Source organism: Microcaecilia unicolor, chromosome 5, assembly GCF_901765095.1.
Source record: "Microcaecilia unicolor chromosome 5, aMicUni1.1, whole genome shotgun sequence".
Taxonomy (NCBI): Eukaryota; Metazoa; Chordata; class Amphibia; order Gymnophiona; family Siphonopidae; genus Microcaecilia; species Microcaecilia unicolor.
Window position 1 is genome coordinate 11,791,281 of NC_044035.1, and position 27,573 is coordinate 11,818,853.

General features: G+C 44.5%; 1 protein-coding gene across 1 annotated transcript in view; it reads right to left on the minus strand.

Annotated features, from left to right (window-relative positions):
• LOC115471081 (pancreatic triacylglycerol lipase-like) overlaps positions 1-27,573 on the minus strand; it is a 50,290-nt gene that overhangs the window by 2,809 nt on the left and 19,908 nt on the right. Inside the window, exons 8-11 of the mRNA XM_030204756.1 lie at positions 26,470-26,588; positions 11,298-11,424; positions 6,326-6,437; positions 4,290-4,457 (exon numbers count right to left, since the gene is read on the minus strand). Of these exons, the coding sequence (XP_030060616.1) occupies positions 4,290-4,457; positions 6,326-6,437; positions 11,298-11,424; positions 26,470-26,588 (526 nt within the window). The remainder of the gene's footprint in view (positions 1-4,289; positions 4,458-6,325; positions 6,438-11,297; positions 11,425-26,469; positions 26,589-27,573) is intronic.

Genomic DNA, 27,573 nt, shown 5'->3' on the forward strand with positions numbered 1-27,573 from the left:
TCTTAAAATGCAAAGTGTCTAATGAAGTTAAAGAAATTCCTGTAAGTGATGTCTTGTATATTCCCCAAGCAGTTTGCAATATGCTTAGTGTATCTACATTAGATAAGAAGGGATTTGCGATTCATTTTGAAAACAGTAAGTGCACAATCTCTAAAAATGATGAAGTGTATGCTGAAGCTTTTATGCATAATGATGTTTATAAGCTGAACATTTCAGGTGAAGCCTCACATATGGCGCAAGTAAGGAAGAATGATGGTAAATGTAGTCTGGAAATCTGGCATCGCCGCCTGGGACATCGTGATTGTAAGGTGATCCAGGATCTTTACAGTAAGCAACTGGCCACCGGCATTCAGATAAGTGCAGATGCTGGTAAAATGGAGAAATGCATAGACTGTGTTACTCAAAAAGGTGTAAGACCCTCATTTCCTGCATACACAGGAAATAGGAGTAATAAAGTGCTGGACTTAATACACAGTGACTTATGTGGACCGTTTAATATCCCATCATTGGGAAATAACAGATTTGTGCTGATATTCTTGGATGATTTCTCTAGATACTGTGTGGCCTATTTGCTGAAAGAAAAAAGTCAAGTCACAGACATGCTGAAGAAATACGTAGCCATGGTGAGCAATAAATTTGAAAGAAAACCAAAGGTTCTTCAGACCGACAATGGTGGTGAGTTCACTTCACAAAGCATGCGCACATTTCTAGAACAAGAAGGCATTCAGCATATCACAACAGTAGCTTATACACCAGAGCAAAATTCTGTTGCAGAGAGAAAATTTAGGTCAATTGTGGAAATGACCAGATGTATGCTGTCAGATAGCAATCTCCCTAAAAGACTATGGGGGGAAGCCATTCTCACAGCAGTGTACCTACAAAACAGAATGCCAACTAAAGGCGCTGAGCGCACACCACATGAGACATGGCATGGTAGGAAGCCAAACCTGTCACACATAAGAACATTTGGAAGTACAGCATATGCTCATGTACCAAAGCAAAGAAGGCATAAGCTGGATTCCACAACAGAAAGGGGCATTTTAGTTGGCTATGCTCCAGGACACAAAGGATATAGAATTTTGAATCTGAAAACTGGCATTGTTGGCATAAGACATGTTACATATTTTGATGAAAACAAAAGGGTTGATAAAGGCTGGATTATCCCAGATGAGCCTTATCATCCAGAATATGAAACTAGAACAATAATAGACATGCCAGTGTATATAAATGCCATACCAAGGCAGATGTCTGAAAGCAACTCATCTGTATCTAACGAGGAACAGACAGAGGAAGCAGACACAGAAAGGATCATTGAAGAAGACAGTACAGTTGGAGAAGGGGAATCAATTGGAGAAGAACTCTCAGATATAGAGGATGCGGAAAGGTCAGACCAACCTGTAGTCAGACGCTCATCCAGGGAAAACAAAGGTGTTCCACCCCCAAGACTGTCTTACCTAACAAAGTCAGCAGAAGCTCAAGAGCCCTTAACATGGGATGAGATTGAGAAAATGCCAGCAGAAGAAGCTGCTGAATGGCATAAAGCTGCACAAGAAGAAATTGATGCATTGGATAAAAATAATACTTGGATTCTTACAAAATTACCTCCTGGCAAGAAAGCTATAGGATGCAAATGGGTATTCAAGTTAAAAAGGAATGCACAAGGAAAAGTGGAAAGGTATAAAGCCAGATTAGTTGCAAAGGGATATCTTCAAAAATATGGAGAAGATTTTGATGAAGTGTTTGCACCTGTAGTGAAACACACGACAATTAGAACACTTCTGAGCATTGCAGTCTCAAAAGGCATGCAAGTCAAACACATTGATGTGAAAACAGCGTTTCTTCACGGAGATATAACTGAAGACTTGTACATGGAACAGCCAACAGGTTTCATAAATACAAAACAAAGACAGCTAGTGTGTAAATTAAACAAAGGTCTTTATGGATTAAAGCAAAGTGCAAAATGTTGGAATGAAAAATTGCATGAAATATTGACAAATTTAGGATTTAAGCAAGGTGAAGCAGATAAATGCTTGTACACTAGGTGCACAAATGGACAATATGCATACATTTTAGCTTTTGTTGATGATCTGCTCATTGCAAGCAAAAGTGAGCAAGAGTACAAGGACATTGTAAAATGTTTAAACCTCAATGTTGAGATAAAAGAACTTGGAAATGTGTCATACTATCTTGGTATAGAAATTGAGAAACAAAATGATGGTTCTTATCTTCTAAGCCAGAAGCAGAAAATAAATGAGCTTATTGAAAGTTTAGGTATGCAAGATGCCCAAGTTGTAAGCACTCCCATGATCACTGATTTTCTGAAGGATGAAACAGTAAGAGAACCTTTACCAGATAACATCCAATATAGATCAGCCATAGGTAAGCTTTTATATCTAGCTACCACATACAGGGCTGATATAGCAAATGCAGTAGGAATTTTGAGCAGAAGGGTCAGCTCACCTACCAAATCAGATTGGACTGCAGTTAAAAGGATGGTAAGGTATTTAAAGGGTACCATTGATTGTAAATTAAAGATTTCAGCCAATAGTAATCCAAAACTAATATGTTACTGTGATTCAGATTGGGCAGGGGATCATTCTGATTATAAATCCACAAGTGGATATGTGTTTATGTATGGAAATGTACAAATTTCATGGGCCAGTCATAAACAAAGTATTGTGAGTTTGTCTTCTACAGAAGCTGAATACGTGGCCGTATCGGAAGCGTGCAGAGAACTGATGTGGATTGAAAAACTTTTGCTGGATTTTGGTATAGCTGAAAAGAGACCAATCCAGATAATGGAAGATAATCAGAGCTGCATCCGACTGTCACAGAATGACAAGGTTCAGTCACGCACCAAGCACATCGCAACGAAATACCACAACGTGCGAGAGCTGGCGAAAGAAGGGGTCATCAGTCTACACTATTGTCACACCAGTGAGATGACAGCTGACATCATGACCAAACCGTTACCCAGAGAACGTTTTGTGAATCTGCGTATAAAGCTTGGACTTTGTATGAATAAATAATTGCATGACAGTTATGCATGAGAAGGGGTTTGTTGGAATGTAATTGTATTTTTTACATGCATTGCCTGTCACCTATTATTTCTCTGTGATTACTCTGTGACCTCTGATGTGAATTACTTAGAGAGGTCACACAGCTATGCAACTTCCTGTGGGGGGCAGATGCAGCACATGGAGCACATGGAGCTCATGATCTCTCCTAACCTGAGAGGATCTATGGTGGTGTGAGCATCCATTACCATCTAAGCACATGGAAGGAGCTGATAATACAAATGTATAGTAATATGTATATATAAGCCTGTCTGATTATAATCTAACTGCAAACTGTGAGTAAACAGATGTTTTGTTACTTCAACTTTAAAGTGACTCAGCAGTGAATTATTCTGGGGTGAATGAGAGAGAGATGAAGAAAGAAATTAACATTTCTAAAGCTGAAGCTGTGTGTACTAAAATCTGCTAATTATTTACTACAAATAATCCAACACTATTGAGGTAGAGGTAAGGGCTCTTGCAGTAACCAAGCGGTAATGGAACAGCACGCAGCAATGTCCAATTACTGCCAGGTTAGTGCTGCACTATAAAAAAAAATTTTCTGGTGCACAGGAATTGGCACACGCTGGAGCTGTGTTGGGCCGGCAGTAGTTCTAGGATAGCATGTGGTAAGCCCATGTTGGGCTTACCGCTGCTTTGTAAAAGGGCCCCTAAGCCGGTTAAGTTTGAGCTGGCCCCAAAAACCCTGGATATTCAATACCGTTCACCGGAAATGGTACGCATTGACTATCCAGGGTCAATGTCGATCACAGCACTTAGGCGGGCTGCCTCCCACAGGCTGAATATTGGTCTCAAGGAAAATAAATGGAATGCCCATATTTCTTTAAAAGAAGACCAAGACAACACAAGGGAGGGGAGCCCAGACAACAGGCAAGATCACAAGACAGAAAACTACCCAATAAACTGGAAAATATGTTTTCAATGGTGTTCTAATGCATGAGGGCTCAAAATGGAGATTCCTGGGCAACGAGTTCCAAGAGACAGTGCTAGGAAAAAAAAGCAAATTACCTTGTAGATTCATACGGAGCAACCTTTACTGGGGGGACAAGGAGACGACCATCATTAAGGACTCGCAATGCTCATGCAGGTGTATGAGATGTGAAGAAGGATAGCAGAGCGTGCCAGTATAGAAGGCTTTATGAGCAAGCGTTAATTTGTATAAAACGTTCCAGGGTTTGAAAGGAAGATCATGGATATGATGAATTTACATACGTGACTCCATCTCCTCCATATTGTATGACGACGTCCTGTGCTCCCAGTTTGGGTAGAAGTGGATTGAGTATGTTGTTGTTCCAGAGAAATTTCACTCTGTCGAGAGTTCCAGCGTCAGTTTCAACATCGATGTAGGCAGTGTACGTTTTGCCTGGCGAGATGAAACCCCTTGAAGTGGAAGCACACGAGGAAGTGTAATGTCTACTGCTCTTCAAAGCATAGTCCTTGAAATGAAAGGTCAAACTCTCAAGGCAAGATAATCCTCCTAACCTAGTCATTTACCTTCACAAACAAATTCGCACACCTAAATATCTCTTCCCCACATAATATATATCTATAGATTTCTATGACATAAATCTCCTATATTTCTGTTAACTGTCAGGTTTATTTTTGAAAGAGAAAGGTGCCCATCTTCCGACACAAATCGGGAGATGGGCGTCCTTCTCTCAGGGTTGCCCAAATCGGCATAATCGAAAGCTGGTGCCCTCAACTGCTTTCTGTTGCGAGGATGACCAAAGTTCACGGGGGGGGGGGGGGGGGGTCGGCAGCGTAGTAAAGGCGGGACTTGGGCGTGCTTAAGAGATGGGCATCCTCTGCCAATAATGGAAAAAAGAAGGGCGTCCCTGACGAGCACTTGGCCGACTTGGTCCATTTTTTCTTACGACCAAGCCTCAAAAAGGTGCCCAAACTGACCAGATGACCACCAGAGGGAATCGGGGATGATCTCCCCTTACTCCCCCAGGATCGGCAAGTCTGCTGCCTTCCCTTCTCTGAGCTCTGACTCTGGGCCCGCCCTTGCGGAAACAGGAAATGAGGGCGGGCCCAGAGTCAGAGCGAAGAGACGGGAAGGTAGCAGACTCGCCGAGCCTGCTCGCTCTTCACTGCTGCCGCCGGGACCCCGGTAAGAGGAGGGGAGGAGAGCAGAGGGGGGGTTGATGATTTTGGAGGGGGGTGACGTGCACGTAGGGGGATGGGCGGGCCCAGTGTAGGGGGGGGAGCGCGGGTGGAGGCATCGCAAGGACGTGTCTAAGAGAGGGGGGTGGTGATTTTGGAGGTGGAGGTCTGGAACTCGGGGGGGAGGGAGGGAGGGGGGTCTGGAACTCGGGGGGGGGAGGGAGGGGGACTGGAACTCGGAGGACGGACAGAGGAAAGAAGAGAGGGAGGGAGGGAGGGGGTGCTGGAACTCAGAGGAGAGGGGAGGGGGGCCTGGAACTCGGAGGGGGGGAATGCACCACCTGTAAAAAAAAAGAAAACAGCACCCCCAATCAGGCCTGTAGAGAACACCTGGAAACTTATGGACAAAGTGGTGAGTTGCAGGGGAGTGCGAGAGGGGAGGGAGGACGGCCTGGAAAGGAAATTGGAGGGGAGGAAAGGGGGCCGTGGGGCTTGGAGGGGACAGAGGGAGAGAGCGAGGGAGGGGGGGATAACTTTGCTAGCGCCTGTTTCATTTCATACAGAAACGGGCCTTTTTTACCAGTACATATATAAAGTCTTGTTGGTGTACCTACAACTCCTGATAGCTGGCGGCAGACAGTGTGGTTAACTGCAGCTGCTGGTGCTGATCTTGGATATTCAATTCCAGGCCATATCCAGCGACAGGCATTGAATATCCGGTTTCAGTTTTGGCCATGGCAACTTAACTGGCTATGTAAATGTTCAGCACTAGTCGGTTAAGTTAATAGCAGTTAAAGATAGGCCGATTAAATAGCAGGGCTATATCTTAACCACAAAACTTGTCCGGTTTAGCGCTGAAAATTCACGCTTAGCCGGCTAGCCGCCGAGCGATAATATTCAGCAGAGATAATCGGCTATCTTGCGCTGAATATTAGAGCTCAGTCAAGCGCTATTTAACCGGCCAGGAGTCGTTTCTAGCCGGTTAAATAACATTGAATATCGGGCCCGCCGTATTTGTATTGCATGTATTTGACTGCACAATTTCATGAGTCATTTTCCATGTGTAAAATGTGAGAGGAAATAATTTGAGAACAGAACAATATTGTACACGGTATTACATTTTCACATCTCTGTGAACTCACTTGAAAATCTGATATTGCCTTGTGGAGCCATTATTTCCATACAAAGCTATGTTGAAATATCCCTGCACGCTATGACTTCCAGAGATTGTGACTGATACCTTATACCTCCAGCCTATGGAGAAGAGAGAACACAATGGAAGACAATAAAAACAGATTAATAAATACAAAGATTTTAAAATATTGTTACAACTACAACTGAACTGGTGGGATGGTTGAGGTAGAAGTGATAGGCCCAGGAGAAGGGAATGGGTGGGTGGATGAATGTATGATCGTGTATGTGTCTGTATGTGTGGCAGCAGACACATTGAGCTGGGGGGGGGGGGTGAAGGGGAGAAGAGAAAAGTAACTGATGTCTACCTGAGGGGAGAAGGGAGAAAGTTCTCCAACTTACAATGATCTGAGCCCATTACCCCTTCCCCTCCCACCCCCACCCCCCAAACAAAGCAGGCAAACTCAATGATAGAAGGGATGACAGCAGGAGAAATAGAGCTGAGTAGATGGGTTGGTATTGGATCAGAGGACCAAGCAATGAGTTTGGAGCAGGGTTGCCAGGTGGAAAATTTTTTCCCCACCCAAACCAGCCCAAAACCCGCCCAAAGTCAAACCCCGCCCCTGACACCCCCACCCCCGTGTCATCATCCCCGCCGTCATCACCCCCGCCCCCGCCGTCATCAACCCCGCCTCCCCCGTCATCGGCCCCGCCTCCCCGTCATCGGCCCCGCCCAGATCACTAACCCCGCCCCCCGCAACCGAAAAAACCGCTTAAAAAACCGCCCAAAAGACCCAAAACAAGCCCAAAAAACCGCAACCCGCCGCGGGCAAAAATTTCCCGCGGCGGGTCGCGGAAAACCGCCCAATTGGGCGGTAAAACCGCCCACCTGGCAACACTGGTTTGGAGGAGAGAAGCACTGTTCCCTCTAAGCTGTGTGGGAGTCCTCCAATTGCATTGCTGCCAGTGGGGGGGGCGGTTCTTCAATACTGTGTTTTCAATTGCTACAGACAGGCAGGGTTACCTGGAGTCTAGCAGAGTTTGCCTGTCGCTCATTATTGAATGTGTAGTGAAAAGGCACCCCCTACTGGCAAGGTGCAGGTGGAGGACTCCTGCACAGCTTAGAGGGAACAGTAGAGAGAAGTGCCGTTTCCTCCTATGTGATCTTAGAAAAAGAAGGAAGAGTGGCAGGGGGTTGAAGGAAGGATGTGAGAAAGAAGTGAGGGAAGGGGAGATGGAAGTAACCTAGGAGAGAAGTCAAGATTAAGCTCGTGAACCTTGTTTTGAAAATACTTAGCCCACTCTGGATGGAAAATGAAGGAGGGGCCGGAGGTGGACCCACTCTGAGGAGGGAATTTAGTGTGGCAAAGGGATGGTGAGTGTAAGGCAAGTGGAATAGCAAACCGGAATGAGATAAGCAAGAACTGCAAATGTATGAAGTCAACATGTGTGTAGGACTTTAGTCAAAGGTACCTTGCAGATTAGGCACAGGAACATAGGTAGTGAATTTTGGAGGTCAGCCAAAGTTGCAGTTTGGCATGCCTTGCAAGACAGGGAAGAGAAGGAGCAAGAACACCTAAAGCAGAAGAGAGTTAAGTGTTAAAAAAAGAACCTTGGATGATACAGTCAGGGCCGTGCCAAGGGTCTGTGGCGCTCCCCTGCAGACGAACAGTTGGCGCGCGCGTCCCCCCCTCCCCCGTGAAAATGATCGCTGCTCTCCCGCTCCCATGTCCCAACTGCCCGCCCTCTTCTCCCCCCCAAGATCCCTTTTAAATTTACCTCCGTCCGGCAGCGAAGGCGCGCCACAGCGTCAGTGAAGGAGGCGGCGCTCCCGACGTCTCTACTAGTCTCTTCCCTTCGCTCAATGTCCCGCCTTCTTCTGACGTCATTTCCTTGACATCAGAAGAAGGTGGAACACTGAGCGAAGGGAAGACTAGTAGAGACGTCGGGAGCGCCGCCTCCTTCACTGACGCTGCGGTGCGCCTTCGCTGCCGGACGGAGGTAAATTTCAAAGGGATTGTTGGGGGGGAGAAGAGGGCGGGCAGTTGGGACGCGGGAGGGCGAGGTAAGCATGGCGCGGTGGGGCGCCCCCCAGAGGACGGCGCCCTCCTGCCGTGCTTACCTCGCTTACCTTGTTGGCACGGCCCTGGATACAGTGAATGAAAAGAGATGTGAGATAATAGAGGAGAATGTGCAAGGGTTATATGTTGACGATTCTTAAATGAGTTGGTGGTAGTTGTAACCCCCCCTAGTGGTGGAGCAGGTAATTACAATAAGAAATAAATATATAGGAATGTCACAGTTTCAAATACGGTTCCCAAATAAACTCCACGCAACCAAGGGATTTGACAAGAAAAAAAATATTAAATATTTTATTAAATGGTAAAATAAATAGAAACATTTAGATATGTTCCTAAGTGTTGGTACCGATTGTTAAAGTTTGCTAGTATTAAATACAAATATTGCAAGGTATTAAATACTTTGTGATAAGTTACAAAGGCAGTAAGATGTTCAAAACTACAATTACAATTACCAAGACCCCGACCCCACTTCTGCAACAACATAGAACATCCCAAACATGTACACAACCCCAATTACTGTACTCAGATCTGATAGATATATAGATATATAGATATACATATATTTTTTTCCCCGATTTGTGTGCACACAATAATGTTACCGGTTTAAACTGGAGAGTGAGCAGTTGGAGAAGAAGATAAGACCAAGACAGTGGCCATTCTGGGAGGGGGGGGTGGTAGTGGAGCACAGTTGAAGATTGAAAGAGGAAGGATAGGAAACAGAGAGTGGGGTTAAATGGGCAGTATTCACAATGGAGAAGGGTAGTTAGTGGGGTTCCTCAGGGGTCTGTGCTAGGACCGCTGCTTTTTAATATATTTATAAATGATTTAGAGATGGGAGTAACTAGCGAGGTAATTAAATTTGCTGATGACACAAAGTTATTCAAAGTCGTTAACTCGCGACAGGATTGTGAAAAATTACAAGAGGACCTTACGAGACTGGGAGACTGGGCGGCTAAATGACAGATGACGTTTAATGTGAACAAGTGCAAAGTGATGCATGTGGGGGAAAAGAACCCGAATTATAGCTACGTCATGCAAGGTTCCACGTTAGGAGTTACAGACCAAGAAAGGGATCTGGGTGTCGTCGTTGATAATACACTGAAACCTTCTGCTCAGTGTGCCGCTGCGGCTAGGAAAGCGAATAGAATGTTGGGTATTATTAAGAAAGGTATGGAGAACAGATGTGAGGATGTTATAATGCCGTTGTATCACTCCATGGTGCGACTGCACCTTGAGTATTGTGTTCAATTCTGGTCGCTGCATCTCAAGAAAGATATAGCAGAATTGGAAAAGGTGCAGCGAAGGGTGACTAAAATGATAGCGGGGATGGGACGACTTCCCTATGAAGAAAGACTAAGGAGGCTAGGGCTTTTCAGCTTGGAGAAGAGATGGCTGAGGGGAGACATGATAGAGATATATAAAATAATGAGTGGAGTGGAACAGGTGGATGTGAAGCGTTTGTTCACGCTTTCCAAAAATACTAGAACTAGGGGGTATGTGATGAAACTACAGTGTAGTAAATTTAAAACAAATCGGAGAAAATCTTTCTTCACCCAACGCGTAATTAAACTCTGGATTTCGTTGCCGGAGAACGTGGTGCAGGCGGTTAGCTTAGCAGAGTTTAAAAAGGGGTTAGACGGTTTCCTAAAGGACAAGTCCATAAACCGCTACTAAACGGACTTGGAAAAATCCAAAATTCCAGGAATAACATGTATAGAATGTTTGTACGTTTGGGAAGCTTGCCAGGTGCCCTTGGCCTGGATTGGCCACTGTCGTGGACAAGATGCTGGGCTCGATGGACCCTTGGTCTTTTCCCAGTATGGCATTACTTATGTACTTAGGATGCTAAAGTGAGAAATTGAGAAGCATAAGAATCAGAGGGATCACTAGCATGAATGTTAAAATCCCCAAGAATGAGGGAAGGAGATGAAAGTTCCCCTTTGGTATGTGATGGTCTTTATATAATGTGGATCAGGAGGATTTAGGTGTGTAGCGATTTGGGAGCATAGATGTACATCACATGAGACAGGGTACATAGGGTGTGTGGTAAATGAGAAAGGATAGGTTAATGATGGATGGTGCATGGCATGGGTGATGGGTGGGGTATGTGATTGCAGAGGTAGTGTGTAGCTCTTTCCTGTCTCCATCCCCAACCTAACCCATGCAAACTCATACACAACTCCACCCAGCTGACCCACAGATATTTATTTATTTACAAAAATGTATCTGCCCATCCAAAAATCTGAGTAGAGAACACTAAAACATACATAATCAAATCACATAAAACACCATCAGTAACATGGAACCCTGATTCTGAAGCCCAAACCACCCCTCAACTGTGCTTCAAACAATGCTGTCTGAAACATCACAGCCTTTATCTGTTTCTTAAATACTGCCAAGGAGATCAATTGCCATACAGAAAGTGGTAAAGCATTCCACGATTGAGGTCTGACAATGGAAAAAAAGTTGTGCATGGACAGTCTGTAATCGAATACGGCAGACCGAAGGAACAGTCAGCAATTCCTGATCCTACAATCGCAGGGATCTTGTGGGCTGATAGAGCTGCTAACTGGCTCCCAATTTGTCAGACAGGTGAACCCAGTCCTGGGTTTTCCTCATTCAATGCGGAGACTTGTAGTCTTGCTTTTCTTAGGAAATGCAGTTCTTTGAGATTATTCTTTTCTATTTGCACTCTAGCATCACTCTCACTTTGACCATCAGTATTTTGCTACCTTGAGGCCATCAAATATGATTACCCCAAAGCCTCCCTCTTCTTCACTGCACAACTCACCCCTATCAAGTAGGAATACTAACAACACTCTTGATTGTATTCTGTCTTAATTAATCATAGACCCTTTTTAAAATCATTTTAAAATCGGCAGTAAATTTAATGCAGACTTACGAGAAAAGTCCTTGGCATCTCCAGTGTTCAAGTAAAATTTTTGGCTCACTGATGTGACCCCACGAAAGGTATTTGCAAAATGACCCATCCTTGGGCATCCGCCAGATGGACATGGAAAGCCAGTTCCCTGGGGAAAGTTTAAGCCTCAGGTTAGCAAAAGATAATCAAATTCTATCCAATTAACATTCAGAACAAAGTGAGTACTGGTTTGTAGTACTGTTTATTCATTAGTGTGCCCTAAAAATGTAGTGAATTAATGTGCCTTGTCAATTACTTCCATAATGTACAAACCCTTTTCCCATAGTTTTAAACTGAAATTTTCTCTAAAAGTAGGCATTTTTCCCATAGTTTTAAACTGAAACCTTTTCTAGAGGTAGAAACTAAACAGCCCAAAACTCTTGCTCTAAAAGGCAGTTATTTTCTGTTCCTTGGCTGCTGGAGAGGTAGCACATCCAACGACCTCAATTAAGTGTTAATTAAGGTGTGGGGAAGTAGAATACTTGCATAGGTTGCTGAGTCAGCTTCAAAGAGCCTGTTTTTAAAAAAGGCCCCTGAGATTCAAAACTATATAAAGAGGAAAAGTCCCACTGAACTTTCTTTCTGAGAAGTTCCGAGAGAAGAGGACATTTCTCTGGTAAGTGAACACTATTTTGCTTTGTGCTTTAGGAACTTAAAGATTGGGGTTTAAAGGAGGAATTGTAGGTTAGTGATAGGCAAAATAAAAATATAAAAAGCTAATTTTATCAACTAATCTCCATAGTCTTTTCCACTTAGTTTTAAAAACTTTGTACCACAGCATTAAAAGATACACTCTAGCAGGCACTGCAGGATCTAGTTTAGTATTAAGGGGGAATAAAGAGAGAGAGGGAAAAGCAAGCATTATTAACTAGTTGCCGTGGAGGGGCATAATCGAACGGGGGCGCCCATCTCCGGGGACGCCCCTGGAAGGGGCGGAGCCAACCATATTATCGAACAAGATGGGCGGCCATCTTTCATTTCGATAATACAGTCGGGGCCGGCCAAATCTCAACATTTAGGTCAGCTTTAGAGAGGGTTGACCTAAATGTTGAGATTGACAGATTTACAGATGGCCGGCCTCGGTTTTTGGCGATAATGGAAACTAAGGGCGGCCATCTCAAAACTGGCAAATCCAAGCCATTTGGTCATGGGAGGAGCCAGCATTTGTACTGCATTGGTCCCCTGACATGCCAGGACACCAACTGGGCACCCTAGGGGGCACTGCAGTGGACTTCATTAATTGCTCCCAGGTACATAGCTCCCTTCCCTTTGGTGCTGAGCCCCAAAAATCCCCCCCAAAACCCACTCCCCACAACTGTACACCACTACCATAGCCCTAAGGGGTGAAGGGGGGCACCTACATGTGGGTACAGTGGGTTTCGGGTGGGTTTTGGAGGGCTCCCATTTACCACAACAAGTGTAACAGGTGGGGGGGATGGGCCTGGGTCCGCCTACCTGAAGTGCACTGCACCCACTAAAACTGCTCCAGGGACCTGCATACTACTGTCATGTAGCTGGATATGACATTTGAGGCTGGCATAGAGGCTGGAATAAATGTTTTTAAACATTTTTTTTAGGGTGGTAGGGGGTTGGTGACTACTGGGAGAGTATGGGGAGGTCATCCCCGATTCCCTCAGGTGGTCATCTGGTCAGTTCGAACACCTTTTTGAGGCTTGGTCCTGAAAATAAATGGACCAAGTAAAGTCAGCCAAATGCTCGTCAGGGCCGCCTTTCTTTTTTCCATTATTGGCCGAGGGCACCTATGTGTTAATCACGCCCCAGTCCCGCCTTTGCTATGCCTCCGACACACCCCCTTAAACTTTGGCCACTCCTGCAACAGACTGCAGTTGAGAGCGGCCAAAATTGGCTTTCGATTATGCCGATTTGGCCGCACCTGAGAGAAGAGCACCCATCTCCCGATTTGTGTCGGAAGATGGGCGCCCTTCTCTTTCAAAAATAAGCAGGATAGTGTACAAACCCTTTTCCCATAGTTTTAAACTGAAATTTTCTCTAGAAATTATATCATAATGATAGGGTGGATCAAATTGGTGGAGGGGTAGCATTGTATGTTAAGGAGAGCCGTGAATCAAATAGATTGAAAATTCTGCAGGAAACAAAACACTTCTTGGAATCACTGTGGATTGAAATTCCATGTGTAAAGGGGAGAAGGATAGTGATAGGAGTGTACTACCGTCTGCCTGGCCAGGATGAACAGACGGATTCAGAAATTTTAAAGGAAATTAGGGACGCAAACAAACTGAGCAACACAATAATAATGGGTGATTTCAATTACCCTAATATTGACTGGGTAAATGTAACATCGGGGCACGCTAGGGAGGTAAAATTCCTTGATGAAATCAAGGACAGCTTTATGGAGCAGCTGGTACAGGAGCCGACAAGAGAAGGAAAAATTCTAGACCTAGCTCTTAGTGGAGTGCATGATCTGGTGCGGGAGGTAATGGTGCTGGGGCCGCTTGATAACAGTGATCATAATATGATCGGATTTGATATTAGCTTTGAAGTAAGTATAAATAGGAAATCCAATACATTAGCGTTTAACTTTGAAAAAGGAGACTATGATAAAATGAGAAGAATGGTGAAAAAAAAAACGTAGAGGAGCGGATGCGAGGGTCAAAAATTTACATCAGGCGTGGATGCTGTTCAAAAACACCATCCTGGAAGCCCAGGCCAAATATATTCCACGTATTAAAAAAGAAGGACAGAAGACCAAACTACAGCCGGCATGGTTAAAAAGTGAGGTGAAGGAAGCTATTAGAGCTAAAAGAAAATCCTTCAGAAAATGGAAGGAATCGTCTAAGAAACAGCATAAGGAATGTCAAGTCAAATGCAAAGCGCTGATAAGGCTAAGAGGGACTTCGAAAAAAAGATTGCGTTGGAGGCAAAAACACATAGTAAAATTTCTTTAGGTATATTAAAAGCAGGAAGCTGGCAAGAGAATCGGTTGGACCACTAGATGACCAAGGAGTAAAAGGGGCGATCAGGGAAGACAAAGCCGTAGTGGAGAGATTAAATGAATTCTTTGCTTCAGTCTACACCGAGGAAGATTTGGGTGGGATACTGGTGCCGGAAATGGTTTTCGAAGCTGACGAGTCAGAGAAACTTAATGAATTCTCTGTAAACATGGAGGATGTAATGGGGCAGTTCTACAAACTGAAGAGTAGCAAATCTCCTGGACCAGATGGTATTCATCCCAGAGTACTGATAGAACTGAAAAATGAGCTTGCGGAGCTATTGTTAATAATATGTAATTTATCCTTAAAATCGAGCATGGTACTGGAAGATTGGAGGGTGGCCAATGTAATGCCGATTTTTTAAAAAGGTTCCAGAGGAGATCCGGGAAATTATAGACCGGTGAGTCTGGCATCGGTGCCGGGCAAAATGGTAAAGACTATTATTAAGAACAAAATTACAGAGCATATTCAAAAGCATGGATTAATGAGACAAAGTCAACATGGATTTAGTGAAGGGAAATCTTGCCTTACCAATCTACTATTTATTTATTTATTTATTTATTGTATTTGTACCCCACATTTTCCCACCTTTTTGCAGGCTCAATGTGGCTTACAGAGTATAGATATAATAACATCGTTACATGATTTAAAAACAGTTCTTTGAAGGGGTGAACAAACATGTGGATAAAGGTGAGCCGGTTGATATTGTGTATCTGGATTTTCGGAAGGCATTTGATAAAGTACCTCATGAAAGACTCCAGAGGAAATTGGAGAGTCGTGGGATAGGAGGTGGTGTTCTATTGTGGATTAAAAACTGGTTAAAAGATAGAAAACAGAGAGTAGGGTTAAATGGTCAGTATTCTCAATGGAGAAGGGTAGTTAGTGGGGTTCCCCAGGGGTCTGTGCTGGGACTGCTGCTTTTTAACATATTTATAAATGACCTAGAGATGGGAGTAACTAGTGAGGTAATTAAATTTCCTGATGACACAAAGTTATTCAAAGTCGCTAAATCGTGGGAGGATTGTGAAAAATTACAAGAGGACCTTATGAGCCTGGGAGACTGGGCGTCTAAATGGCAGATGATGTTTAATGTGAACAAGTGCAAAGTGATGCATGTGGGAAAGAGGAACCCAAATTATAGCTACGTCATGCAGGGTTCCACGTTAGGAGTCACAGACCAAGAAAGGGATCTAGGTGTCGTCGTTGATGATACGTTGAAACCTTCTGCTCAGTGTGCTGCTGCGGCTAAGAAAGCAAATAGAATGTTAGGTATTATTAGGAAAGGAATGGAAAACAAAATGAGGATGTTATAATGCCTTTGTATTGCTCCATGGTGCGACTGCACCTCGAATATTGTGTTCAATTCTGGTCGCCGCATCTCAAAAAAGATATAGTGGAATTAGAAAAGGTGCAAAGAAGGGCGACGAAAATGATAAAAGGGATGGGACAACTTCCCTATGAGGAAAGGCTAAAGCGGTAGGGCTTTTCAGCTTGGAGAAAAGGCGGCTGAGGGGAGATATGATAGAGGTCTATAAAATAATGAGTGGAGTTGAATGGGTAGATGTGAAACGCCTGTTTACGCTTTCCAAAAATACTAGGACTAGGGGGCATATATTGAAGCTACAATGTAGTAAATTTAAAATGAATCGGAGAAATTTTTTTCTTCACTCAACGTGTAATTAAACTCTGGATTTCGTTGCCAGAGAATGTGGTAAAGGCGATTAGCTTAGCGAAGTTTAAAAAAGGTTTGAACGGCTTCCTAAAGGAAAAGTCCATGGACCATTATTAAATGGACTTGTGGAAAATCCACTATTTCTGGGATAAGCCGTATAAAATGTTTTGTACTTTTTTGGAATCTTGCCAGGTATTTGTGACCTGGATTGGCCACTGTTGGAAACAGGATGCTGGGCTTGATGGACCTTTGGTCTTTTCCAGTATGGCAATACTTATGTATTTATGTAATTAAAAGAGCAAATAAAAAAGAAAAAAAAAGGGTTTCAATGTGATACTGAGAAATATTTAAAATTTAATGCCAAGAAGTGTAGAGTGATGCACTTGGGGTGCGGAAACCCAAAAGAGAGATACCAAATAGGAGGGGCGAGATTAGTAAGCTTGACTCAGGAGAGAGACCTTGGGGTGTTGGTGTTGGAGGATCTGAAGGCGAAGAAACAATGCAACAAGGCCATGGCCGTGGCCAGAAGGATGCTAGGCTGCGCAGAGAGGGGCATAACCAGCAGAAGAAAAGAGGTATTGATGCCCCTCTACAAGTCGTGTGAAGCCCCACGTGGAGTATTGTGTTCAGTTTTGGAGGTCGTATCTTGCTAAAGATGTAAAAAGACTGGAAGCAGTGCAAAGAAAAGCTACAAAAATGGTATGGAATTTGCGTTGCAAACCTTATGAGGAGAGACTTGCTGATCTGAACATGTATACCTTGGAGGAAAGGAGAAACAGGGGTGATATGATACAGACTTTCAGATATTTGAAAGGTATTAATCTGCAAATGAACTTTTTCCGGAGACGGGAAGGCGGTAGAACTAGAGGTCATGAATTAAGGTTGAAGGGGGGCAGACTCAGGACTAATGTCAGGAAGTATTTTTCACGGAGAGGGTGGTGGATATGTGGAATGCCCGCCCACAGGAGGTGGTGGAGATGAAAACGGTAATGGAATTCAAACATGCGTGGGATAAACACAAAGGAATCCTGTTTAGAAGGAATGGTTCCGTGGAATCTTAGCGGAGATTGGATGGTGACGCCGGTAATTGTAAACAAAACAGACATCTACGGTCTACGCCCTGATCGTGACTGAATAGATAGGGATGGCTGCAGTGTTTTCCCATGTTGACACTGGTTCCACCTTTTCTCCCTTTGTAACAGCTGACAGTGATGTGCTCGTGAAATTCCCCTCGTTTAAATCATCTTCATTATTCTTATTACAATCACCCGATTTTTCTGTTCTCAGCACTAGCTGTGTTTCGCGGCCAGTGTCCTTACATCATCAGGAGAACTTTTAGTCTCTGCAGAAGATTCTCGTGTTATTCAGCTTCAAGTTTCTCAAACGTATCTGAGCTTTGAACTCATTTAAATGAGGGGAATTTCACGAGCACATCACTGTCAGCTGTTACAAAGGGAGAAAAGGCGGAACCAGCATCAACACGGGATAACACTGCAGCCATAAGATAAGTGAATATAGTAGAAATAGAGAAAGTATAATATGCAAAGTTGTGAGAATTAAAGGAGGGAGGTAGGGCAGCAGTGCTATGATGTCTGGTATACACCATTACTAGGAAACGCTTTCCATTGTAACAGGTGATAACTGAGCACTGCACATTAAAAATATTATATTTTAAGTAAATAATCACACATAAAGTTCATTATAAGAAAAGAGCAAATAAAAAAGACAAAAAAATGGGGTTCAATGTGATACTGAGAAATAATAAAAGTGAAACCAAAACGAACAGTTAACCCAGAATAAAATAGTGTTCACGACAAAAAACTAGGGGAGAAAACATGGCAACTTTGTGGGCATCAAAATCGGGGCTGACGGAGGAGAGGATAGCTGAGATTATGGGGAGGGGGGGGAGAGCGCTTATTTGGCTCTGGAGAACCAGTTGAGATGGTGGATTGGAATGATTTAATGCAATCCTGTAAACAAATAATTCGCACGGAATATCAAATTAAGGCATTGGCTGCGATGGAATAAAGAGCCAAGATTCCTCGACGATAAAGAATTCGTATCACAATGGAACAGTGGCATAGCCAGACCTGACATTTTGGGTGGGCCCAGACCTAATATGAATGGGCACTGTGTATAAAGGTATGAGTAGTATTTCTTGGGATACTACAAAATAATGCTTGAGAATGCACTTGGTGATGAATTTCTAAGTAATGTACCCAACAGCTGCACTGCAGAGCCCACCTACATTAAATTTAAAACTTTTAAAATTTAACTTTTATAATTTTAACCTGGCACTGCAGACCATCCCCCCACAAAAAAAACCCACCATCTGTTTTTAAAATTTAACCTGAACACTATTAAAATTTATTGTTGGTGGGTTTCTGGGTGGGGGTAGGTGTTTACTGCCTAGGACAAAGGTATATTTAATGATTAAATATACTTTTCTTTGCCCTAGGCAGTGAAGAGTTCACCCTCCACCCAGAAGCCCACCACCAGCCAGCATTCATTTTGATAACACTCCGTACATGTTAAAATTTAAAACAAAAAAAATACATTTATTTTACCTTGGTAGCTGCTTGCAGAACACTCCAAGTATGCACATGTTGGCTCCTTTGCCTGTTGTGGGGCCGCGGGGGAGGGGGGGAATCGATCAAGAACAAAGGGCTAATCATAACTTGATCACCAGTGATCCGGCACAGAGGAGGAGCCGCAACACAGCCGGCAGGTGCAGCCTTTCCCATGCGGCACTGCGAAGAACAACGAGGCAGAGAATCCAGACGGGAGCTGGGCAGCCTGAAGCCTTTCCTATGCGGCACTACAGGGAGGAACAAAATGGAAATTGGCGAGGGAGTAGCGTACCGAGATGTAATGGCGATGTATTGAGACTTCCGCATTCAGGACCCGACCCGCACCGCACTAAAAACAAATGAGCATTTCAGGCAGGTAGGAGGAAGAGGACCATCTGGGAGAGCTGCCTAAAACCAGATGGGAGGTGGCCGAGCTGTGGAAGAAAGACTGTGCACTTCGATGATTAAACTGGGTGGGCCTGAGGCGAGATTGGGTGGGCCTGGGCCCACCCGTAGCTACGCCCCTGCAATGGAACACCGTTATTTCACGCTGTTCATTAGATCTGATGCTGCTAACAATAGATAAACTTTAAAAAGAATTGGCACAATTAGAGGAAGACATGTAAGAGAAACTGAATTATGATGAGACTGTGACCTCACTCTCAATAGTTTAAACTTACCCTACTGTACCCAATAAGATTACCTCAGAAGAGTTTAAACCAGGGGCGTATCTGGACTCGGGCGGTAGGGGGGGCCAGAGCCAGAGGGAGGGGGCACATTTTAGCCCCCCCCCCCCGGCGCCACCTAGCCCCCCCCCCCCCCCCCCCCCGCCATTTCCGGACCCCCCCCTCGCCACCAATTACACCCTCCCCCGCTGCTGTCACTTACCTTTGCTGGCGGGGGACCTCAACCCCCCGCCAGCCGAGGTCCTTTCTTCCATGCAGGCTGCGCCGCTGCAAGTTTCAACGCTTCCTGTTCTTCTGAGTCTGACGTCCTGCACGTACAACGCGCAGGATGTCAGACTGAATTCCAAATTCTGAGTCTGACGTTCTGCACGTTGTACGTGCAGGACGTCAGACTCAGAAGAACAGGAAGCGTTGAAACTTGCATCCTGCACGGAAGAGAGGACTTCGGCTGGCGGGGGCTTGGGGTCCCCCGCCAGCAAAGATCGGTGACGGGTTGGTGGCGGGCGGGCGGGCAGGAGGGAGGGAGGGAGGGGGAGGTGGAGAGGGTCTGTGGTAGGGGGGTCCAGGGCGAAATCTGCGGGGGCCCAGGCCCCTGTGGCCCCACGCAGATACGCCCCTGGTTTAAACTAAAACGGGAAATAAGATTCACAAGTATGAAACTAACCCCGTACCTCTATTTCTATTAAATAGGGTAGGAAATGTTCTAAAAAAAAAAAAATTAAACTCAGAGATGAAAATGAGTTATACAGTAAAATTTAACATTTATTGTTCTTGGCAGATTTCAAGTAACAAGATAATTATAACGGATTTTCCACAAAGAGAAAACTTTCATCAGATAAGTATGAATGTGTACTACATAAAACTTTTTCAATTAACTTAGTATAAATTAAAATGAAATCATAAGAATGATACTTTGTGTATATATTTTTGTTTTATAGGCAGTCCAGTTACTTCAGCTGAAACAGGTGAGTATATAAACCTTTTATTGTATTTGTCTCCCTTGTACTTTTCCGTTACTTCTGTAAAACTATTATTATTATTATTATTTTGTTTTAGAATCTTTGGTTTCTTCATCCTTCTTCCATTCTCAAATTATGAAGGCAACTTTACTTAGCTGGTCTTTGTAGAAAAATGATGGGAAAAATGAACTTATTGAATCAAATAGCCAAAATAATAATAAAGCAAAATTACTTTCAGTTTGAGGAACGATATTACATCCAAACTCACGGCATAGCAATGGGAGTAACAGTAGCACCGACCATTGCTTGCCTATATATGGCGAACTTTGAGGAAATATATGTTCATAATTCCAGATACTCCACATATATAAGAATTTGGAAGAGGTACATTGATGGACAGGAGACTTGCAAAGCCTGGAGGAATTTTTTGAATATATAAATGCATGCGATGAATACATCAAATTTGAATCAACAGTGATAGGGTCAACACTCAACTATCTGGATATAAAAATAATGTACCAACATAATAGATTTGACACTACAATCTACCGTAAGAAGACAGATACCAACACTCTGCTTCATTTCAAAAGTCACCATCCACATGCGGTGAAGGCAGGCATCCCGATGGCACATTTTCTTAGATTAAGGAAATTATGTGGCACAGAGGACAGTTTTAAGGCACAATCACAGGAATTATATGACCGGTTTAAAACAAGAGGGTATCCCAGGAAAATTATTAAGAAAGCTCAGAAAAGAGTAACAAGCACACACCAACAATGGCTGTTATACCCCATAATAAAAACTAGGGAACAACAAAATACCTTCTCATGTGTATTGCCTTATTCATCTCAAACAGGACAAGTCAAAAAGATTATTAATAAGCATTGGTCTACGTTATCTTTACTCAAGTTTGAACAACAGCCCCGATCCACTTATACACGAGCAAACAACATAGGGGAAAGGTTACAACAACAGAATCCTGTGATAAAAAATGGCAGGGGGCACACTCCCTGTCAAAGATGTGTATATAGCAAATTCATATGGCAAACGAATCAGATAACACATCCGGTAACAGGAAAACCTTACAGGATCAATGTAGAAACGAATTGTAAATCTACTCAAGTAATATACAGCATTACCTGTCCATGCAAGAAATGATATATAGTATATACCACCAGGAAAAATCAAGCAAAGGACAACAGAACACATTAGTAATATAAGAATAAAAAAGGAGGCGGCCCCTCTAGTGGATCACTGGATGGAGGCCAGTGGTGTGCTGGAGCAGGCTCTCACAGGCTCGCAAGAGCCGGTTGTTAAATTTTTAAGAATTTTGGGAGCCGGTTGTTAAAGTAGGGCCCTCCATGGCTACTTTAACAACTGGCTCCCAAAATGTGGGCTTGGGCCCCCTGCTGAATTCTCTTTTACTTTGCTGGTGGGGATGCTGAGCCCTGCCAGCCAAGTAAATAGACTACTGCTGCTCCCTGCTCTTTGTTTCCAGCTCTGAGCAGCAGGCTGGGACTTCTCCAGCATGTGTGAGAAGTTTCAGCATGCTGCTCAGAGCAAGACGTTGGGACTGGTGGCAGCCCATTTATTGGCTGCCAGCAAAGGTATGTCTAGTGAGCCCGCACGAAGGGAGGAGAGAGAGGGTAGTGTTGCTCCCCCCCCCCACCCCGGACACCCCTAGCCCTTCCAACTGCAGAGCTGGCTACGTCTGGAGAAAGAGCCTGTTGTTAAAAATTTACCAGCACACCCCTGATGGAGGCAAACCATGATCTGCAAGATCTGAAATATTTAGTACTAGTACAGGTATGTCTACCAGATGGGGGCAACGCTACCAGGAGATTACTGCAGAAGGAACAACAATTAATTTATTAATAGAACATGGTGAGACCATTTGGTTTAAACCGGCAGATTGAGTGGATACATGATTGAATTGAGCGACATAGCATCAAAGAGGACGTATAAAGAGTGAGCACGCAAGCGCTGGCGTTTTTTGGAATGCTGATCTGGGAGGGGATGATGTCCCAAGCCAGGTATGCTCAAAATGTGTATTATGCAAAATATGTTGAATGAACAAAAGTACCATGAGGAATAATTAGAAGTTATGAAATAAGTTGATAAAATAAAAGAGTTAGTTAAAAGTTCAGATACGTTTGAGAAACTTGAAACGGAATAACACGAGAATCTTTTGCAGAGACTAAAAGTTCTCCTGATGATGTAAGGACACCGGCGAAACAAAGCTAGTGCTGAGAACAGAAAAATCGGGTGATTGTAATAAGAATAATGAAGATGATTTAAATGAGGGGAATTTCACGAGCACATCACTGTCAGCTGTTACAAAGGGAGAAAAGGCGGAACCAGCATCAACACGGGATAACACTGCAGCCATAAGATAAGTGAATATAGTAGAAATAGAGGAAGTCCTCCGTTACTAAATAATATGCAAAGTTGTGAGAATTACAGAAGGGAGGTAGGGCAGCAGTGCTTTGATGTCTGGTATACACCATTACTAGGAAAAGCCATTTCCGTTGTAACAGATGATAACTGAGCACTGCACATTAAAAATATTTTATTTTATGTTAAGTAAATAATCACACAAAGTTCATTATAAGAAAACAGCAAATAAAAAAGACAAAAAAGGGGGTTTCAATGTGATACTGAGAAATAAGTAAAAGTGAAACCAGAACGAACAGTTAACCCAGAATAAAATAGTATTAAATTTTAACTGCCAGACCCTCGACCATTCTTCTAACGTTCGGAGATCCCTTCTCATCGTTTCTACTCCCTCCAGGGTATCCACTCTATTGGTTATTTTCGTGTCATCCGCAAAAAGAAACACCTTTCCTTCCAACCCTTCAGCAATATCTCCCACAAATATATTAATCAGAATAGGCCCCAGCACCAACCCCTGAGGAACTCCACTGCTCACCTTCCTTTCCTCCGAGCAGATTCCATTTACCACCACCCTCTGCCACCTGTCGGTCAACCAGTTTCTTATCCAGTTCACCATTTTCGGCCCTAAGTTCAACCCTTTCAGCTTATTCACGAGTCTTCTGTGGGGGACCGTATCAAAGGCTTTGCTGAAGTCCAAGTAGATTACATCTAGCGCACGTCCTTCATCCAGTTCTTTGGTCACCCAGTCAAAAAAGTCAATAAGATTCATTTGGCAGGATTTTCCTTTGGTAAAGCCATGTTGCCTCAGGTTCTGTAATCCGTCAGTTTCTAGAAAGTTAACTATCCTTTCTTTCAGCAGCGACTCCATTATTTTTCCTGCCACCGACGTGAGACTTACCGGTCTGTAGTTTCCCACTTCTTCCCTGTCTCCATTTTTGTGAAGAGGGACCACATCCGCTCGTCTCAAAAGGTAATCTCTTTTGCTTACCTTATGTCTTGTTCCATCCATGCCCATAGAGTCTAGTTTAAATTCTTCCTCAGTAGGTTGACTAGTCTCTTCCAGAAGAGACTTTGACCCATTTTCAATGGATTAATGCCATCTCTGCTCAGAAAGCCATGGAAAACCACCTCATGGTCCAGAAAGCCGCCATCAACACCATGGCACAGCCATGCATCCATCTTCAGGATGCAAACTTCTCTGCTTGGGCTTTACGCTCAACTGAGAAGGATTAAGGAGCATATTTATCTGCTTCGCCCTCTCTTCCAGAGCCACAAAGTAACATTGGATTATGTTGGACCAAATAACTAGCAATATTATTCATACTAACATGGATGGGCAGCATTGGATAATAGTCAGGTGCTTGATGAGTCTCGGCAATCTCTCTGCAATGTCTTGGATCTTAGCACCTGGCAGACAGCACAGTCCCAGAGCAATAGTTAACCCAGGAAGGCCATTATCAAGGATAACCTTGTGATAACTTTATAATTAGTCTTGAAAATGTGTTTGTTAAGAGGGATATGAATCTGGTATGAAAGGGAGTATAACACACACTCTATGGGAAACAGGAAGATGAATTCCTTCAAATAGATTCAAGCAGTGGCGTAGCTAGGGTAGTTGACACCCGGGGCCGGTCATTTTTTAACCCCCCCCCCCACCCCGAAATCCAGTACTAGGCATACCGAGAATACAAAACACTCAGGACCTATAGAGCAATTCTACCATACCATAAGCAGTAATTTGTACGAGTCACACAAGGAAAAGGAATGCATCTTAAACACTACGGTTTTGTTCTCCGAAAGTAAAATGTATTAAAATTAGTCCAATAAAAAGATTACCTTATTTACATGTTCTATTATAAACATTTATTAACACAGCTACAATACTACTTTGTCCTAAAGCAAAAAAAATAAAAATATATATTTACAGTTCGTTGTCTCTGGTTTCTGCTTTCCTCATCTTTTCACTGTCTTCCTTCTATCCAGCATCTGTCTTCGCTCTCTCTCTGCCATCCAGTGTCTGCCCTCTCTCTCTGCCCCTTCCATCCACTGTCTGCCCTCTCTGCCTTCTATCCACTTCTGCCCCTTCCATGCACCATCTGCCCCAGTCTGCCATCTCTCTCTCCTCCTTCCATCAACATCTGCCCTCTATCTCTGCCCCTTCCATCCACCATTTTCCCCAGACTGCCCTCTTTCTCTCTCCCCTTCCACCCACCATCTGCCCTTTCTCTCTGCCCCTTCAATCCGTCTGCCCTCCCTCTCCCATCCGTCCAGGGTCTGCCTTCCCTCACGTGCCCCCCCTTCCATCCATGATCTGTCCCCTCTCTCTGCCCCCTCTTTTCAGCCCCCAGTTCCAGTCCCCTTCATCCACCACATGCCTTGCATCCCCCCCTTTCAGCCCCAGACCCATTCTCCCACCTGCCCCAGGCATGGACCCATTTTCCCTCCTGCCCCCTTGTCAGACCCCAGTTCCAGCTTCAGACCCCTTCTCCCATCTGAGCACTCCCCTCCCCCCCAATCCCCTTCTCCCCTCTCTGAGCACCCATCTGAGCTCCCCCACCCTCCCTAATCCCCTTTAAGCACCCCTCTGAGGTCCCCCACCCCTCCCCAATCCCCTTCTCCCCTCCTTGATGCTCTCCCACCCTCCCTAATCCCCTTTAAGCACCCCTCTGAGCGCCCCCCACCCCTCCCCAATCCCCTTCTCTCCCCTCCCCTCCTTGATGCTCTCCCACCCTCCCTAATCCCCTTTAAGCACCCCTCTGAGGTCCCCCACCCCTCCCCAATCCCCTTCTCCCCTCCTTGATGCTCTCCCACCCTCCCTAATCCCCTTTAAGCACCCCTCTGAGCTCCCCCACCCTTCCCCAATCCCTTTCTCCCCTCTCTGCGCTCCCCTACCCTCCCTAATCCCCTTTAAGCACCCCTCTGAGGTCCCCCACCCCTCCCCAATCCCCTTCTCCCCTCTCTGAGTTCTCCCACCCTCCCTAATCCCCTTTAAGCACCCCTGAGCTCCCCCACCCCTCCCCAATCCCCTTCTCCCCTCTCTGAGTTCTCCCACCCTCCCTAATCCCCTTTAAGCACCCCTCTGAGCGCCCCCACCCCTCCCCAATCCCCTCTGACCCCCCGACCCGACCTCCGTTCTCCTACCCTGTCCTGCTTAAAAAAAAATGTTTTTGAAGCGCCGGAAAGTGACAGGCAGCGTCTGCCCTGCTAGTAAAGAAGATCTCGCTGACGTCGTCGCCCTTCCCACATTGAGTCCCGCCCCCCTCTGAGGCAACTTCCTATTACCGTGAGGGCGGGCGGGACTCAGTATGGGAAGGACGACGACGTCAGCGAGATCTTCTTTACTAGCAGGGCAGACGCGAGGCGCGCTGCCTGCCACTCTCTGGCGCTTGTGAAAAAAAATTTTAAGGCGGAGCAGTGGGAGCGGAGCACCCCCGCACCCAATGACACCCGGGGCGGACCGCCCCCACCGCCCCGCCCTTGCTACGCCACTGGATTCAAGTATGTAGAATACCTTTCACAGTGTTAATTCGAATCTTTGCCTCTGATGCCACACGTCTACCATGTTCAACCAGACTCTATTTATGTGTCCACATTTTTATTGATGATTCCACCTGGTAACACATCCATTAGAGTACATACACAACAAATTGTAAAGCTATCGTTCTTATGTACATTCATCTTAAGTTGCTATCATCAGTTTTTGTTTTTATAACAGTACCCTCTCTTATCCCCCTCCCCCCTTACTACCTTCACTTTTGCCGTTCACGCTGAAAGAAACAATAGTCAGCATGTTACGTTAAACTCAAACCGTAATTTCCAATAGTAACACCTTACGTTATTCCGTGATTGCAACCAGACTCTATTTCAAGAAACAATGCTGAAGCCCTTCTCACGCACTTACTGAGGTAAACGATTCATACGTTGGGGAATGATACCCAATAAATCCATCTGGACTAATGATGCTATCAGAATAGTATTTGTAGCTTCGTAGGTGGTTACAGGCCACAAAGTCACGGGTACCTGTGAAAAGAGAGTCCTGTGAATATATATATGTATCTTTTGCAGTCTTAAATGCTCCTTATTTTATCTGCATAATGGCAGTGTCTAATTTGATAACGTGATCTCTTTTATCTATGAAATTTGTTATTATTTATCTGACTTCGTACAGCATTAAAAGATTGATTATGCATGCTTTCAGGTCAATATGTTTCAGAGGAGCTGGTTCACAACCTCTCCCAGGAATGCAATACCCCTTCAAATACTGCTAGACATGTTACTAAATGCCCTACTTCTTAGTGCTATGGTAATCGGTAATCTCTTTGACTTATCTTGTGCCATGACAGACCAGCTGATTGAGGCTTTTTAACCAGTGTGCTCTCCTACATCGAACTAGCAAACGCTGTGTTTCGGCCGCTAGGCCTGCATCAGGAGTCTACAAAAAAAGCCATATATATATATATATATATATATATATATATATATATATATATATATATATATATACTACTACTTAGCATTTCTATAGCGCTGCCAGGGTTACGCAGCGCTGTACAAGTTTAGACAAGGGGAAGGACAGTCCCTGCTCAAGAGAGCTTACAATCTAAAGGTAATAAGCTATGTAGTCAGTGTATGTATCTGGAATGGGGAAGGTGGTTAGGCGCCAAAAGCAAGAGAGAAGAGATGGGCCTTGAGTAAGGACTTGAAAATGGGCAGGGAGGGCGCACGGCGTATGGGCTCAGGAAGTCTGTTCCAGGCATAAGGTGAGGCGAGGCAGAAGGGGCGGAGTCTGGAGTTAGCGGTGGTGGAGAAGGGTACAGATAGGAGTGATTTGTCCTGAGAGCGGAGGTTACGGGTGGGAACATACGGGGAGAGGAGGGTAGAGAGGTAATGGGGGACTGCAGATTGAGTGCACTTGAAGGTCAATAAGAGAAGCTTGAATTGTATACGGTAGTGGATCGGGAGCCAGTGAAGCGACTTGAGGAGAGGGGTGATATGAGAGTATCGG